General features: G+C 43.5%; 1 protein-coding gene across 3 annotated transcripts in view; it reads left to right on the top strand.

Annotated features, from left to right (window-relative positions):
* Positions 1-18,931, top strand: part of TSPAN12 (tetraspanin 12) — a 281,046-nt gene that overhangs the window by 11,384 nt on the left and 250,731 nt on the right. For 2 of the 3 annotated variants that reach the window (XM_075342525.1, XM_075342522.1), the window contains exon 2: positions 15,735-15,875. The exons of the other annotated variant lie outside the window; for it this stretch is intronic. In XM_075342525.1, the coding sequence (XP_075198640.1) occupies positions 15,810-15,875 (66 nt within the window). In that variant the 5' untranslated portion in view covers positions 15,735-15,809. The remainder of the gene's footprint in view (positions 1-15,734; positions 15,876-18,931) is intronic. 3 annotated transcript variants of the gene reach the window in all.

The raw sequence follows: 18,931 nt of genomic DNA, 5'->3' as shown, positions 1-18,931 counted from the left end.
AAGAGGAGGCTATGCATTACAGAGCTATGATTCCTAAACCCTTTCTCCGATTTGGATGTGAAAACTCTCATATTGCAGCTGGGAGTGTGCACTTTCAGCCCATATTATATATATAATTGTATTTCTGAACATGTTTTTGTAAACAGCTAAAATAACAAAACTTGTGTCACTGTCCAAATATTTCTGGCCCTGACTGTATGATATAAAAATAACACTATGTAATAGACTATATAAGTGGCAAAAAAAACCCGTTTTCAACAGAAATATACTAAATAACATTTGTGCAGTCTATGAATTTGTTCTATGAAATAGAATTGCCTCCATCAGATCCTCCTTCATAGGTGACCTCAGATCTGATCTAATAATTTTAAGGCTAAAGAACAACCTCTCTACACTAACTTGGGTTGGAGGAAAAGCTGTAACCACATGGGCAACATCTCTAACAATTTCCGGGAATAAAGGAATTGCCTCATGCACAGTCAATTTTGATGAACGGTTGAATTTTTCTATTATGAGAGCAAGTGAAAAATTTTGCTGAAATATGGTCAATCTGCTGCTATAGGAGACGGAGTGAAATCTTTTTCCTTGCGGCAACGCTTTGACTGCTCCATGTCATCCAAATACTTGTCAAAGTTAAACTCCTCATCTAATGAGGATAAAGATATGGCAGCAGTAGAACTGTCAGGACCCAAGTCCTCTTGCGCCTGGCAGTCCTGTAGGCAACTCGTCCTAACTACTACCTCAGTCAGAGCTTATTTTCCTTTAGTAAGCTGTTGATTATCAAGTAGTATACGATGATTTGGGTCCACATAAACAGCTGCCAGAAGAATTTTATTTTCCAATAGCTGTGTCTCTCTCCGTTTCATTGAAGCAGAAATGCCATCTGCGATTAAACCTCTTTGGGACAGGCAAAATAGCAAGTTCTTCCACTCCCTTATGAAAATGCCAGGAGTTAAATCCTCAGCTTGTAATTTTTTAGTCACGGTAAATGGGGGGATTAAGCAATTCCTTCAATTCAGCCACCTGTGTCCATTGACCTTCATTTAGGGTTACCTGAGGGTTCGCCATATCTATAAGAAACGGTTTTAGTTCAAGCAATCACTCAATCATTAAATAAGTGCTGCCCCACCGAGTGGCTTGAACGACAATTGCCCTTTTCCCAGCACGTCTCTTCAACATGGAAGCAATTTTAGGGGTTCTGGCGGCAATAACCAATTTTCTCACTTTTCCAATGAGATTTCCAGCATGTTCCTCTTGCAGACTATCTCTTATTGCCAACTGCAGCGTGTGCACAACACAGCGCATGTGATGTATATGAAAGTGTTTTGAAGCAGCTTCAACAAGATCATCTAATTCTAAAGTATCATTTTGCTGTTCTTCTGTTGTAATATCTGTTTGTTCCTCAGTTACATGAGCAGCACTGTGGCTCCATCTCACACATACTGAATCCTAAATTTACTTTTAACTGTTGTTCATTACTCTTGTTCATCAGTTTAATTGTACTTATCATGTTTGAAGCATTGTTTTGTGAGGATCTGTTTTTGGGCTTATAAACGGATACTCACAAAGAATTAGCATATCAGTTTGTGTGGCATTTTTCTAATCTGCTTTTGCTATTGAAAACATTGTCTATGAGCTCAAAAATCTTTCAGGTGATGCGTTTTTTTAAAAAGCTGATCTGCTTTTGCAGCTGAAAAACGTATCCTCAAAAAACGCCGCAAAAATGCTGTGTGTGAATGCAGCTTTAGATCAGGAATAAAACCGCCATTTATAGGACATTTCATAACTTTCCCAAATTCCTATGAAAAAATATTCAGCACATTCTGCATTCAACTACTGTACCCAATTTATTATATATTTTAGGAGTCTGAGTCGGTCCATTTTTTACCGACTCCGACTCCACCAAAATGAACACCGACTCCGACTCCACAGCCCTCACGGTAACCGTGGCAGGAAGCCGTTTATTCCTCATAGGCTTCTATTAAGGGCGGATTGCAACTGATGGTCTTGCGTTGCATCCGCCCCGCGGCGCATCAGTTGTTTTGCCGGTGACCATCAGTGACCGTCGGGCAGAAGGAACGCTGAATGTTTTGTTGCTGTAAAAAAAACGCACTCCGCAGGATTCAGTCGGGATCCGTTAAGATGCATAATGAATGTCTATGGTGCTGGATTCCATCGCCATGCATTGGGCGACGGATTCCAGTGCAGGATTCCGTCACGTTCTACTGAGCATGCTCAGCATGTCCAGCAGAATGTTCTAAATCGTTTAAAATCACTCCTGGTCTCTGTCTCTGTCTGTCTCTCTCTCTCTGTCTCTCTCTATCTGTCAGTCGGTCTGTTGGTCGGTCTCTCTCTCTTGGTCTCTATCTCTCTCTGTCGGTCGGTCTCTCCCTCTCACCCCCTCTCTCATATTCACCAATCACCGGCGTAGCGCTGCACGGCTGTCACACTGCTCTGGCGGCTTTTCCTCTTTTGAAAATACCGGCCGCTCATTATTCCATCTCGTATTCACTGCTTTCCCCGCCCACCGGCGCCTATGATTGGTTGCAGTCAGACACGCCTCCACGCTGTGTGACAGCTGTCTCACTGCAACCAATCACAGCCGCCGGTGGGTGGGTCTATATTGTGCAGTAAAATTAAGTAATTAACAAAAAACGACGTGCGGTCCCCCCCAATTTTGATACCAGCCAAGGTAAAGCCACACGACTGAAAGCTGGTATTCTCAGGATGGGGAGCTCCACGTTATGGGGAGCCCCCACCCTAACAATATCAGCCAGCAGCCACCCGGAATTGCCACATCCATTAGATGCGCGACAGTCCTGGGACTCTATCCGGCTCATGCCGAATTGCCCTGGTGCGGTGGCAATTGGGGTAATAAGGAGTTACTGGTGCGGTGGCAATTGGGGTAATAAGGAGTTAATGGCTGCAGCCCATTGCTGCCACTAAGTCCTAGGTTAATCATGGCAAGCGTCTATGAGACACCCCCAATGATTAACCTGTAAGTGAAAGTAAATAAACACATAAACCAGAACAGATACTTTATTTGGAATAAAAGACAAAAAAACACCCTCTTTCACCACTTTATTAATCCCCAAATACCCCTCCAGGTCCGACGTAATCCACACGAGGTCCCACAACGCTTTCAGCTCTGCTACATGAAGCTGACAGGAGCGGCCATAGAACACCGGCGCTCTCTGTCAGCTCTACGCAGCAACTGAAATGAATCGCGCTGTCAGCGGAGATGTCACTGAGGTAGTGCTGGTGTGTACGATGATGATGGGTGCGGTAGTGCCGGGGTGTGCGGTGATGATGGGTGCGGTAGTGTCGGGGTGTGCAGTGATGATTGGGGCGGTAGTGCCGGTGTGAGCGGTGATGATGGGGGCTCTCTCTCTTTTTCTCTCTCTCTCTTGGCTAAGGAAAACTAATGCAACGTGTTATTTCACAGGAATCCGTTGCCTTTATTATCACAGTATTTCCAACGCATCCGTCACATAAGGCATTGTGACGGATGCCAAACGACGCAAGTGTGAAAGTACCCTTAGATTAACAACAATTTTATAGCATCAGCCATGGGGATGACTTTTTACAATGGTCATCCACATGCAGATTTTTGCTACACTGCAAACTTTAAAATCTGCAGCACATCAGTTTATCTTGCAGACATTTTTAACTGCTGATTTCTTCTAGTGTACTTCACATTGGATTTTTCTGAGAAATCGTAAGGTAGATTTGCCGCCGAAATTTTTTTACCTTGTGGGCCCAGTCAGTGTATTGCTGACATTTCTTTGATACAGCAAAGGTTGGGGGACAACGTATCTGGTAGAGCGCTGGTTGTGACAACAGATGTCATGCCCTCAGTCTGTGTGGCATCTCTCCGTCCATGGTTGGCTTTTTTAAATTGAATTTTCTTATCTTTTGCTTATCCATATATTGGTGAGGTTGTATTCTAAAATACTTTTATCATCAATAAAATTAATATTGTAATCTAGCGTGATGGCTCCCAGTATTTGTTAGGCCTCCGACAGACATCCGTGAAACACGTGCGTGTTTGGTCTGTTTCCATATATACCGGAGACACGGACAAACGTGCACCAATGTTATGCTATGTTTGAGGTCACACGTGCATTATTCCATACGGTCCGTGTGTCAGTGATACCTATGTGTATCCGTTTTGCACGGAAGTATGTCCGTTTTCTGCACGGAACACGCACACACGGACCCAATGGAAGTCTATGGGTCCGTGAGCACACGTACGTGACACGGATGCATCTCCGTATGCTCCGTGTACGTTTTGTGCTTTTTTTTTTCTAGCGATGTCGGTCATTCTTTCTTTTTCTGTGTATGTCGGTCAATCTCCCTCAGTCCGTTGGTCGGTCTCTCTGTCTTGTCTGTCCCTCTCTCTGACCATGTCGGTCAGTCTCCCCCGATCACCGGCACGGCGCTGCACAGCTGTTAAAAACACTCCGGTGGCTTTTACTATTTTGAAAAAGCCGGACGCTCATTAATCAATCTCGTATTCCCTGCTTTCCCCACCCACCGGCGCCTATGATTGGTTGCAGTGAGACACGCCCCCACGCTGAGTGACAGCTGTCTCACTGCAACCAATCACAGCCGCCGGTGGGCGTGTCAATATCGAGCAGTAAAATAAATAAATAATTAATTTAAAAAAAAAGACGTGCGGTCCCCCTCATTTTGATACCAGCCAGGGTAAAGTCAAACGGCTGAAGGCTGATATTCTCAGGATGGGGAGCCCTACATTATGGGGAGCCCCACAGCCTGACAATAACAGCCAGCAGCCGCCCAGAATAGCCGCATCCATTAGATGTGACAGTTCTGGGACTCTACCCGGCTCTTCCCGATTTGCCCTGGTGCGTTGGCAATCGGGGTAATAAGGAGTTAATGGCAACAGCCCATAGCTGCCACTAAATCCTAGATTAATCATGTCAGGCATCTCCCCGAGATACCTTCCATGATTAATCTGTAAGTTACAGTAAATAAACACATACACCCGAAGAAATCCTTTGTTTGGAATAATAAATACTAACAAATGCCCTCGTTCACCACTTTATTACTCCCGAAAAAGCCATCCATGTCCGGCATAATCCACGGAGGTACCGCGTCGCTTCCAGCTCTGCTACATGAAGGTGACAAGAGCTGCAGAAGAACACCGCTGCTCCTGTCAACTCCACACAGCAACTGAGGTGAGAAGCGCGATTAGCGATGATGTCACTCAGGTTACTCGCGGCCACCGCTGGATCCTCCAACTGTGACTTCAAGTCTCCCGAGTGACAGCGATGAAGTCACAGGTGAGTTGCGGTCACAGGTAGAGGATCCAGCTAGCCGCGGGTAACTTGAGTGAAAGCAGCGCTAATCGCGCTGCTCACTTCAGTGACTCAGGGGATTAGCAGTCACTGGTGAGTCCTTCACAGGTGACCGCTAATCAGTATGCGACACAGACAGAGCCGCGGTATGACAATGAAGTCGGGTGAAGTTCACCTGAGTTCATTCTCATCGCGCGTCGCTGTCTGCTGTCAGCGGGTATGTATCAATGACATTGTGCATCACACACGGAACATTTCACACGGGCAACACACGGACATGTCACTTACGTATCTCATGCACTCACGGACATTCAACACGCACACACGGCTAGCATACGCAATACACACGGATGCCACACGTACCATAAAAACGGACTTAAAAATGGAAAACGGACCCGAAAAACGAAACGTAACACACGTGCGTGTTTTTCACGGATGTGTGTCGGAGGCCTTAAAGGGAATCTGTCACCAGGTTATTCCTACCTCATCTGAGAGCAGAGTAACGTAGAGAAAGAGACTCTTGATTCCAGCAATGTGTCACTTTGTGTCATTGCTGCACCCAGTATACTATCAGAGTTTTTAGTTGTAGTATGCTGCAGAGCTCAGAAAGCTAACCTCACTCAGACCGCAACTCTCCATGTACATTGCATATTGACAGTGAGCTTCTAATCATTGCAGGGGATGGCTCAAGGTCTCAAGAGGGCATCTATTCAGGCCAGTGTTGATCTTCTGCGGATAAATCACTCATTGTATTGAAATAACAGCCCACAGCCTAATAAGTGACATATTCCAGAAATCTGTGTCTTGTGCCCTATAACATGATGTCCTCAGATTACATAGCAAGAACCTGTTGACAGATTCCCTTTAACAAAAATATATAGATAAATATTTTTTTTATTGCAATATGAAAAATATTTTCATTCTACATATCTTGGCAGTTCATACATCAGGTGTATATGTCGAGATATGAAGTATACTGTGATCAACGTATATAGTTCCATAGTGTGAGGGTATGCCAAAAGAGTGTCATAAGTGTGACGTTTGGCAGGTCTGGATTCCTTTGTTTCAGTACTAAATAACAGACGCTTTATAGAACAGAGCACACTGTATACATTGGAGTATTTGTTATACTATGAAAGTCAGCAGGCGTATTTATACAGCTGTAAAGGCATATGGTTAGGTATAAAGTTTGCATCCCTTTAAGGTTTTCTTTATCTGAGTAGAAGGCTTCGCTAAAGATTCAGTCACATTTCATGAAAAAGTAGTGCAGTGCCTTTATAAAATTGGTGCTCGTTACTGAGGAACCCAACTAAGCCAATGAGTCACTGGGGTCCTTGGCACAACTGATTACAACTCTAAAGGCCCCGTCACACACAGAGATAAATCTTTGGCAGATCTGTGGTTGCAGTGAAATCATGGACATATTGTTCCATTTGTACACAGCCACAAACCTGGCACTGATTTCCACAATTTCACTGCAACCACAGATCTGCCGCAGATTTATCTCTGTGTGTGACAGGGCCTTAAGACCTAGGACACACGGCGAGAAAAACGGAGCAAGTGGAATGCTATAAAAAAATCACACTCCACTCGGACCCATATTACTCTATGGAGCAGCTCCCATGAGCGATTATTTTCTCAGCCCTAATTGGACCGAGAAAACAGTCACAGCATGCTGCAAGTGTAATGCGATCCTGTTTCACTCGCACCCATACAAGTCTATGGGGTGAGAGAAAGATCACAGTGCACACGCGTTACACCGGTGTACCGCAAGTGCACTGCGAGAATCGCATCAGCCGGCAACAGAGGAAAGAGGGAGATAAATCCCTCCCTCTCCTCTGTAGCGCCGGCCCTCCCCTCTGCTGCGCTGGCCCTCTCCTCCACAGCTCCGGCCCTCCCCTCCGCAGCACCGGCCCTAACCTCCGCAGCGCCAGACCTCCCCCCGCAGCTATGGTCTGATCAGACCACAGTCGCATGACTCTCGCATGACACTCTGCTCCCGCTGTGCTGCGAGTGAGAGCTGAGTGTCATTCGAGGACTCGTACATAACCCCGTGGGCTCAGCCTAAAGCGGGCTTTATACGCTACGAGATCGCTACAGTGATCTCGTTGGGGTCACGGATTTTGTGACGCACATCCGGCCGCTGTAGAGATCTCGTTGTGTGTAACTCCTAGGAGCGATTTTGGATCGTTGCAAAAACATCCAAAATAGCTCCTCGTTTACATGGGGGTCCTCTCCCAATTATCGCTGCTGTCGCTTGGGCGAAGTTGATCCTTGTCCCTGCGGCAGCACACATCGCTACGTTTGACGCCGTAGGAACGAGGAACCTCTCCTTACCTGCCACACGCCAGCAATGAGGAAGGAAGAAGGTGGGCGGGATGTTCGTCCTGCTCATCTGTGCTTCTCCGCTTTGATTGGGCGGCCGCTTAGTGACGACGTTGTGACGCCGAGCGAACCGCCCCCTTAGAAAGGAGGCGGTTCGCCCGGTCACAGCGACGTCGCCGAGCAGGTAAGTACGTGTGACGCTGCCGTAGCGATAATGTTCGCTACAGCAGCGATCTTCACATATCGGCATAACGATAGGGGCGGGTGCTATCACGCTCGCCATCGCTAGCATCGGCTAGCGATCTCGTAGCGTATAAAGCCACCCTTATTCAGTTTTTCTGTTCTGTATCAGTAAGGCTATGTGCACACGCTGCAGAGTTGGTTCAAAAATTTTCTGCACCAGATCTGCACTCTGTGGGAAAAAAACCCGCATCAAAACAGGATGCGGTTTTGGTGCATTTTTTTGGTCCAGCAAAAAAGTCGATGAATTGAAGTCAATGAGTGGAAAAAAAATCCGCTGCTAATCCTGAACAATAATTAACATGCTGCAGATTTATTCTGCATCAAAATCTACACCAAGAACGCATGGGGAAAAAAAACGCAACGTGTGCACAGCAAATCTAAAATCCCACAGACTTTGCTGGCCTCAGGAGAGGCATGAAGATTCTGATGCAGATTTTAAAAAAACTGCGTGGAGAAACGCAGCATGTGCACAGTGCCTTACAGAGATTTACACAGGTGTGAACTCGGCCTTCAGGGTTGTATCAGAATTATAACTTCTGTTCTATCCACAGGACCCCTATCGATCATTGATAACTGAATAGAATGGTAATCATAGTCATGGTCACTGATGCTCTCTCTATTCAACGTCTATGGCACTGATAGAAATGGCTAAAGCAGAGTCCCAACTGTGGGATTAACACCAACCAGTAACTATCCTCTGGTTACTTTATAAATTGACATCTTGGTACATCGCCAAAAATTCTACTTAATAATGCTAGTCTATATAAAAAGTAAAATAATTTCCGTTATCCTTTTAAGAACACGGCCAAATGTACTGAAAATTGTGAATTCCCCCTCATCAATTATGCCATGGACTTTTGTGGTAGAATTAGTGATAGCATATTTCTATAGCTTTTTTTTTATTAATTTTTTTTAGTGGTTTAAAAATGTTTTAAATTGTAAAAAAAAATTGAGTCACCATTTTCAAAGATCCATACATTTTACTTTTCCATTGATAAAGCCTTGTTTTTAGCATGCCGAGCTTTATTTTTTAATTGTACCATTTTGGCATTCATACGATTTTTGCTTTTTATTTGATTTTTGACATATATGCTGCAGAAAAAAAACATTTTGCCAGTTTGATTTTTTTTTTATTACAGTGTTTACATGATGGCTTAAACAATTTTATATTATAGACCAAACTCACAGATACTGCATTATCAAAATATCAAATGTGCTCATTTTTTTAAATTCCTTTATCTTTAAATGAGGAGCAGATTGGTGATTTTAATAGAAATTTATGTATAATATATATATATATATATATATATATATATATATATATATATATATATATATATATATATATATATATACACAGTGTGCAGAATTATTAGGCAAGCTGTATTTTAGAGGATTTTTTTTATTATTGATCAACAATTATGTTCTCAATCAACCCAAAAGACTCATAGATATCAAAGCTTAATATTTTTGGAAGTTGGAGTGTTTTTTTTTTTTAGATTTGGCTGTCTTAGGAGGATATCCTTTTGTGCAGGTAACTATTACTGTGCAGAATTATTAGGCAACTTAATAAAAACCAAATATATTCCCATCTCACTTGTTTATTTTCACCAGGTAAACCAATATAACTACACAAAATTTAGAAATAAACATTTCTGACATGCAAAAACAAAACTCCAAAAAATTAGAGACCAATATAGCCACCTTTCTTTATGATAACACTCAACAGCCTACCATCCATAAATTCTGTCAGTTGCTTGATCTGTTTACGATCAACATTGCGTGCAGCAGCCACCACAGCCTCCCAGACACTGTTCCGAGAGGTGTACTGTTTTCCCTCCCTGTAGATCTTACATTTTATGAGGGACCACAGGTTCTCTATAGGGTTCAGATCAGGTGAAGAAGGGGGCCATGCCATTATTTTTTGATCTTTTAGACCTTTACTGGCCATCCACGCTGTAGAGTAGCTGGATGCATGTGATTGAGCATTGTCGTGCATGAAAATCATGTTTTTCTTGAACGATACTGACTTCTTCCTGTATTACTGCTTGAAGAAATTGTCTTCCAGAAACTGGCAGTAGGTCTGTGAGTTGAGCTTCACTCCATCCTCAACCCGAAATGGTCCCACAAGTTCATCTTTGATGATACCAGCCCATAGCAGTACCCCACCTCCACCTTGCTGGTGTCTGAGTCAGAGTGGAGCTCTCTGCCCTTTACTGATCCAGCCTCTGACCCATCCATCTGGCCCATCAAGAGTCAATCTCATTTTATCAGTCCATAAAACCTTTGAAAATCAGTCTTAAGATATTTCTTGGCCCAGTCTTGACATTTTTTATCTTATGTTTCTTGTTCAAAGGTGGTCGTTTTTCAGTCTTCCTTACCTTGGCATGTCCCTGAGTATGGCACACCTTGTGCTTTTTGATATTCCAGTAACGTGTCAGCTCTGAAATATGGCCAAACTGGTGGCAAATGGCATCTTGGCAGCTTCACGCTTGATTTTCCTCAATTCATGGGCAGTTATTTTGCACATTTTTTGCCCAACATGCTTCTTGCGACCCTGTTGGCGATTTGCCATGAAACGCTTGATTGTTCGCTGAGCACGCTTCAATAGTTTGGCAATTTCAAGACTGCTGCATCTCTCTGCAAGACATCTCACAATTTTGGACTTTTCAGAGTCCGTTAAATCTCTCTTCTGGCCCATTTAGCCAAAGGAAAGGAAGTTGCCTAATAATTAAGCACACCTTATATAGGGTGTTGATGTCATTACACCACAAACCTCCTCATTACAGAGATGCACATCACCTGATTTACTTAATTGGTAGTTGGGTCTCAAGCCTATACAGCTTGGAGTAGGACAACATGTATGAAAATTATCATGTGATCAAAATACTCATTTGCCTAATAATTCTGCGCACAGTGTATATAGCAAATTCCATAGGCTAGACATAATATATGTACCGAGCTAACAGCTACAAAGGCCATCATCATGTATCCATCGGTCATGAGCTTACAATGAGTGTCAACAATGGACATCCAACTTTGATGGCTTCACAGGAGTACCAAGACAAACGCTCCATGGTCACGGAGGGCTTAGGGGTACTTCTCACATAGCGAGATCGCTAGCGAAATCGCTGCTGAGTCCCATTTTTTGTGACGTACCAGTGACCTCATTAGCGATCTCACTGTGTGTGACACTGAGCAGCGATGCGGCCCCTGCTGTGAAATCGCTGCTCGTTAATAAACACAGTGCTGGTTCATTTTTTGGACGTTGCTCTCCCGCTGTGAAGCACACATCACTGTGTTTGACAGCGAGAGAGCAAGGATCTGAATGTGCATGGAGCAGGGAGCCGGCGTCTGCAAGCTGCGGATGCTGATAACCAAGGTACACATTGGGTAACCAAGCGAAACACTTTCCTTGGTTACCCGATATTTACCTTGGTTACTAGCTTCCGCCGCTCTCAGGCTGCCAGTGCCGGCTCCCTGCACACTTAGCCAGAGCACACATCGAGCAAATAAGCAAAGCGGTTTGCTTATTAACCCGATGTGTACTCTGGCTACGAGTGCAGGGAGCCAGCGCTAAGCGGTGTGTGCTGGTAACCAAGATAAATATCGGGTAACCAAGCTTGGTTACCCGATATTTACCTTAGTTACCAAGCGCAGCTTCGCTTCCACGCGTCGCTAGGGGCTGGTCACTGGTCGCTGGTGAGATCTGCCTGATTAACAGCTCACCAGCAACCATGTAGCGACGCACCAGCGATCCTGACCAGGTTAGATCGCTGGAGCGTCTTTAAACTGTGACGGTAACCTTATGATCACTGATTAGATGATCTAATGCTTAGACTTAGGCGGGCTTTGCACGTTGCGACATCGCAAGCCGATGCTGCGATGTTGCACGCGATAGTCCCCGCCCCTGTCGCAGGTACGATATCTTGTGATAGCTGGCGTAGCGATAATTATCGCTACGCCAGCTTCACATGCACTCACCTGCCCTGCGACCGTCGCTCTGGCCGGCGACTCGCCTCCTTCCTAAGGGGGCGGGTCGTGCGGCATCACAGCAACGTCACACGGCAGGCGGCCAATGGCGGCAGAGGGACGGAGATGAGCAGGATGTAAACATCCCGCCCACCTCCTTCCCTCCGCATAGGCGCTCGCGGCAGGTAAGGTGATGTTCCTCGTTCCTGCGGCTTCACACACAGCGATGTGTGCTGCCGCAGGAACGAGGATCTACATCGTACCTGTCGCGGCATCGGCATTATGGAAATGTCGGAGCCTGCACCGATGATACGATAACGACGCTTTTGCGCTCGTTCATCGTATAATCTAGGATTTACACACTACGACATCGCAAGTGACGCCGGATGTGCGTCACTTTCGATTTGACCCCACCGACATCGCACCTGCGATGTCGTAGTGTGCAAAGCCGCCCTTAGATTCTTGAAAGAATGCCCAACTACACTGTCTGTGCCTCACAGGAGTACAAATATGTCAGAAATTAGGGCTTTTAGCTGGTATCAGAAAGGATACTCTACTAACACCACGCTGGCTGAACTTTACACACATGCTAAAATGGCAGTAACAGGCCCCAGGTTGCCGTGGAAACCCATCTGTACCCCACAATCTTGTTGTTGGGGATCGATAGTTGCCAAAATGGGAGCACAACTGGGGATGCGCTACTTAAATGCCACTGTCAGTGATTGAGCTAGTTCTGATTCTGATAGAGACAGGTGCTAGCTGTAGAACACAGCTGGCACGTTCCCTGTGTGGATTGTGCTAAGCTCCAAATCTACTTCCTATACCCTCACCCACTCAATGATGTAATACTTTGTCTTGGAGCAGGAAGGTCTAAATTGTAAAAATTAACACTTGGTCATTTATTTTAAAGTAGCCTGTTTTTGCCTATGTATATGCCTGCTAAAAGGAATCCATAACATCACATTTACAATCACAAAATTTTGCATAGACACCTCATTTCAATCAGGGAACTTAATAAACTATGTTTTGAGGGGAAAATTTAACCCCACGCTTTACAGTTATTCACTAAAAAACCTGCTTACATGATAGTCAATGGAGCTGGATCTACAGGTTGGTAATAGGAGCGCTGACTGGTTGCTATAGGCAACGAAGATAATTCTTAAGCTTCTTATATTATGTGTCATTTAATATGACTTTGGTGGAGAGACTGACAGAGACAGACAGAGAGAAGCTGATAGGTAGAGAGAGGCAGACAGCCAGGCAGAGAGAGCGCGAGACAGACAGACAGACAAAGGCAGACAGAGGCAGAGAGAGAGACAGACAGAGATACTGTAGATAAAGAGATAGACAGACAGAGAGAGGGGCGGACAGGGAGAGAGACGGACAAGGAGCGAGAGGGATGGATAGCGAGGGGTAGATAGAGAGACAGAGAGTTACTATCCTGGGCAATGCCAAGTACTACAGCTATTTGCAAATATAATCTAATTTTAGGAGTGGGAGCTATGATAGCGCATTCACACATGGCAGATTTGATACTTTTTTTTTCATCTATTTTATTACTTTAAATGAGGTTTTCCAAAATATACATATGTGGCTGGGCACCAAAAGAAAACAGAATGATTAAACTGATTTGTAAAAATTTGATTGCAACAAATCTAAGACATGTGAATGTAGTCTACATCTCCTGTAGTTCGTTTTACAAATAATACAATTTAATCTCATGCTTATTTCCTATCTGGATATATAGGTGTGGTATTGTGCTACTTTGCATCCTGTGTCGTGAATGATGTGACGTGCAGTCACTTTCAGTTAATAGAGCAGAAAATTTCATCCTCCGTCCAGCGAGCTTTATCTTACTTGGACTTCCTGTTATATATAATGGTTTGGTGCGGGCTTTTTCAGATTATTCTTAGCCTGTTTATGGAGAAGTGTAGTAGCTCATGGCCAATTTTCTGCCGCCTCGTTTAGTGGTGTGTAGAAAATATATACAGTACATAACGATTCAGAATGATAACATAAATCTGTTTCGTTCTAAAGAGCAAGTTATGGTAAAATGTCCACAAATTATTCGGAATAAGGGATGCACCCAGCAGAGACCCCTGTACAGAGCCTGTATTCGTACAGAGATAGTCATCCCTAGGAATAATGCGGAGTCTGATGGAGCGTACTACCACCAAATGGAAATTAGAAGCGTATGGAGATATGTTAACTGCTCTGTCTATCCCCTTCTCCTATATTGATTAGCATTGTTTTATCAATGTACACAAAAAACTGTCAATCAGTGGTATAGGTGGGGTTATTCAAATCTCAGCATTTTGAGCACTACTAGATCTGCAGCAGAGAAACCAGTGATTGTATCCAATGGACAACATGCAAGGAAACAAGAGATACATCACTGGATTTGGAAGTGTCTGCCTTTACAGTATGCTGTTCTCAGATTACATAACAAAAACCTGATGAAAGATTCCCTTTCACACAGGTCACGGGTCACACAGGCGTATAGAAAATTGGTCCAATTCTCATCCAAAAAAGTGGAATAATTTTTTTTTCTCTCATTTGTCATCCGTGTGCAGTCCGTATGCTGTCTGCTTGCAATCCGTTTTTTTATTAATCTTTTACAGGACCATTTACAGTTTACCATCCTACAGAATTACTGTGCCCACCATAATAACCGATAGCCATGCTGATGCTGCAATTGTTTTCTCATGCCAAATACAGCTGAGGAAAAATACTGCCTCATTGAATAACATTGGTCCGAGTGCAATCTCCTTATTTATTGGATTGCACTCTTCCGATTTATACGTGTGAGTGAGCCCTAACATTCATGGTGATAGCTGTCCAGGTGGCTTTTTAATATATCGATGATCACAGTGAGTTTTTATGTGGATTTTGGAGCAGACTCTACCCCAGAGTTCTCATTAAAACCAGCTTCAAATACTCTAAAAATGCTTCCCATTGACACCAGTGGTGAACCACCCCTATATTCATGCACATGGTGCTGTGTGTTCCACATCTTTTTTTTCAGCTTGGAAAAGAAGCAACATGTCCACCCTTACGATATGCGCACACAATGATTTTTTTTCAAGCAGATTCCTTTGGGAACTCACCTGAAAAAGGGCTGCAAAACCACTACCAAAAAAATGAACATAGTGCACGTAAATATAAAAACAACATTCTTGTGCACATGTGCAGTCTTTTGCTACTACTTTTATACGCTGCAGGGTTCGGAAACCGTTCATTAGGAAGCTGCTCACCACTATAGTAAAAAGATGCCGGTGGCGGAAATGTTACCAAAAAACGAAGTCATAGCCAAATTAGGAGAACAACCACTGGCTTTTTCCTAGAGCAGCTTTGCCTACAAAAACTAGGTCTCCACAGCGGTAGAAAAGTCATGTGCCCATATGATATAAAACAGGCTGTCATACGGTCACCTATGCTTATTTTGAGGAAGCTTCTTGTACAAGGAGGAATTTCGATAATGACTATATCACAGCCTTGCGGTGTATGCAGATATACAACTTTATAATGATCATGACATTTATTACCCCAGACGCAATCCTGTAACATTCAGAAAGTGAGCCGATTATTCTGTAATGCAAAGATTAAATGATTTATTAACTTTTCGAGTGAAAGTAATTTTACATAATAAGTTCTGCATAGATAATAGTGCTGTACCACGTGTAATTACAGAGAGAAGTCTATAAATAAGACGTACGCTATACTGTCTGGGGAATGCGGTATCATTACGCATTGTTATGGATAAAATGATCTTGTCTTTCATGTGCTACAAGTCATAGTTACAACCTTTACAGGGCTTACTTTGACTATAACTATTTGCAAGCTGATCCCTTTCCTCCTCTTTCTTTTTTGAAGTGCTCTGAATCTGCGGTAGTCCCTGGAGAGGATGAAGTGGTGAAAGGATGGGGCTTTCTCCTGCGAGATTGCACAATGGCCAGAGAGGACTCTGTGAAGTGCCTGCGATGCCTGCTCTACGCCCTCAATTTGCTTTTCTGGGTGAGTCAAGAGGGCCAGGCAGTTCCAGTCTGTCAAGCAGGTGGCAATGCCTCGACTCGGGTTACAGCTGGCCAAGAGAGAAAGCACCAAAGGGCACAGCTAAGCATGAATTCATTTAGCAGGATTACTATGTATTTTCCGAAGATCTAAGGGTTGTCTTCTAGGAGCTCCTTTGATCAATATACACTGCTGCCGCATGTGCCATTTCTCGTGCCAGCTTTTCTCTCCTTTATCAAAGGGAAAGGGTGATAAATAACTGCCCTGGAATTATAGAAGCAGTTTTTCTTTCATCATGCTCCTAAATGGTCCCAGTCATATGCTCCACAGCCATAGCTAGAATTATTCATTAACTTCTTAAGTGTGAAATGAATATTCAAACCCCGACCAAGCCCTCAACTGCATTCATTTGAAAGCCATAGAGTAGGACTTTCCATTGGCATGCAAGATGGCAAAAGTCCTGCTGAAAGTGTATGCTGGCTCCAAAGCTCCAAACAGCTGAGATAACTACGAGCAACACTGTATATTCCATTATTAAGATTGTACAGGGGTTAAAAATCCCTGGAGAATATAATAATAGAGGAAAGGGCTCTGACACTGACAAGGACAGCATTCATTGGTAGGAAACACATCCTCACTGGTTTAATGAGAAAAGCATTTTTTTCTTATCTGGACTGTATTGTGCTTGTTTAACCCTGATCGTTGAGAACAGGACACGTTGAGGCCAATAATAATAACAGTGTTTTGAGAGTTACTATAATTTTCCATGGTAAGATACAGTTTATTCCAGGAAAAATGGTTCAAATGTATAGTTTATAAGGGTGCACTGTGTAAGGAAGTTATGAAGGACTATGCACCAGAATAAATCCCAGATTATTGCAAACATAATCCAATTGCACAATTATTTTCCCCTCTTCTGGCCATTTTTCGTAAATTAGAGTAAATCATAGTGCAAATGTACACCATTCTATCCTCAATTAGAATTCAGTTACCACACTATGGATTGGCATCAATACACTTAAGATACTATGCCATGTGCATCTCCTGAGAAAATTATTACGTCTTGTGAAATTACAGCCTAAATGCATTCACACCAATTATTTGCATCCCCCCCCAAAAAAAAAATGTTCTTCAGCAGTCAATATCTGATATATGCAGAGATCGTTTTTTCATTTTGCTGATTACTTATTTGGTAACAGAGTATTTGTAAATAGGGCAAGTTCACAAGAGGCAAAAAGTACCATCAAAACGCTTATTAGGCTGAGCACACACGGCGAGTAAACCGGAGCGAGTGGAATGCGATAAAAAATCGCATTCCACCTGGAACTATGGTACTCTATGGGGCAGCTCTCATTAGCGATTTTTTCGCAGCATGCTGCAGGTGGATTCATTTTCACTCGCATCCATACAAGTCTATGGGTGCAAGAGAAACATTGCATTGCACTCGCATTACACTGATGTAATGAGAGTGCAGTTCGAGCAGAGCGGGAGGCGAGTGTCATTCGATTCACTCGCATTAATGACCGTGTGGCCCCAGCCTTAAAGGGAATCTGTCATCAGGTTTTTGCCACCTAATCTGAGATCAGCATAATGTAGCGACATAGACCTGATTCCTGCGATGTGTCATTTATTGGGCTGCTTAGTGCAGTTTTGATAAAATGACTGTTTAAAGCTAGGTTCACATTTCCGTTGTTTTAAATCCGTCAGGTCCGTCAGCGACGGATCTGTCATGTTTTAGATGTCAACTGACGTAACGGATGTGTTTTTCACAGGATTCCGTTCACAGGAATCCTGAGAAAAAAATAATCCGTTACATCCGCTGTGCGTCCGTTTTTTGATGAATCCGTCATGATCCGATTGTGTTTGGGACAGCCCAGTGGGTGTGCCAAACCATGCTGGGCATGCTCAGTAGAGCATGACGGAATCCAGCGCTGGATTCCAAGTAAGACGGATTACGACGGAATCCAGCACCATAGACATCCATTACAAGCTTGACGGATGGCGACGGATTCCTGCGCGGTGCGTAAATTTTGACGGCCCAAAACAACGTTACATTCTGCGTTGTTTCCGCCCGCCAAACGGATTCCGTTGTTTACCAGAGCTGCGGATTGTGACTGATACAATTTAACGGAAATGTGAACCTAGCCTAAAGAGGACCAATCACACCAGGATTTTCATATATAAACTAAGCCAGTGCTAAACTGGCATTTATCAGGCTGATTCTAAACATACCTTTTAGTTGTGAGATCGGATGTATACTGGAGATCAAAATTAGAGAACAATGTATGATCACTTGCTTTTTTTTCCAAAATGATGTAATCTACATTGTTCTGCATTTGAAGGTTTTTTTGTAAGGGGTACACCACGCCACTAGAACAGTGATTTACAAAACATCCAAAGTTTATTTTGCCCAAAACGTGATGATCATCATTAGAGAACAGCAATGACTATAGCATAGAGAAAGATTATAACTACATTTTCTGAAGGTAACAACAGTCACCAATCAGTAGGAAGTGTACAGGCTTTTGCTTTGAATGACTTCAGCATATCTGCGGCCACAGAACATCACTAGTGTCTCGCACTGCTCTGGTGTGATTTTGGTTCACTTTTCTTCCAGTCTTTTCTACACTTCTTTGACTGTTGTAGGTTTTTTGGCCATAACGTTGTCACCAAGGATTTTCCAGAGGTTTACTGTTGGGTTTAGATCAGGACTCTGGGCTGGCAATTTCATTGTTTCAATGTTTACTGTTTCAAAGAACTGCTTTACCAGTTTGGCCGTGTGACAGGGGGCATTGTCCTGCATGAAAATCACTGGCTGATTGAGTGATGAACGCTAGTAATTAAGCACATGTTGTTGAAGAATGTTCGGATACACACTTGCATTCACTCTACCATGTAGTTGTATGAGAGGTCCAATTCCTGCTGCAGAAAACATTCCCCAAACCATGACATTTCTTCCACCAACTTTCACTGACTTCTTAACACACTTTGGGTTCAGTCTTTCCCCAATTTGTCAACAAACTTAATGTTTCCCATCAGACCCAAATAAATTAAACTTG

Source organism: Anomaloglossus baeobatrachus, chromosome 4 (genome assembly GCF_048569485.1).
Source record: "Anomaloglossus baeobatrachus isolate aAnoBae1 chromosome 4, aAnoBae1.hap1, whole genome shotgun sequence".
Lineage (NCBI taxonomy): Eukaryota > Metazoa > Chordata > Amphibia > Anura > Aromobatidae > Anomaloglossus > Anomaloglossus baeobatrachus.
This window is presented reverse-complemented; position numbering and strand designations above follow the sequence as displayed.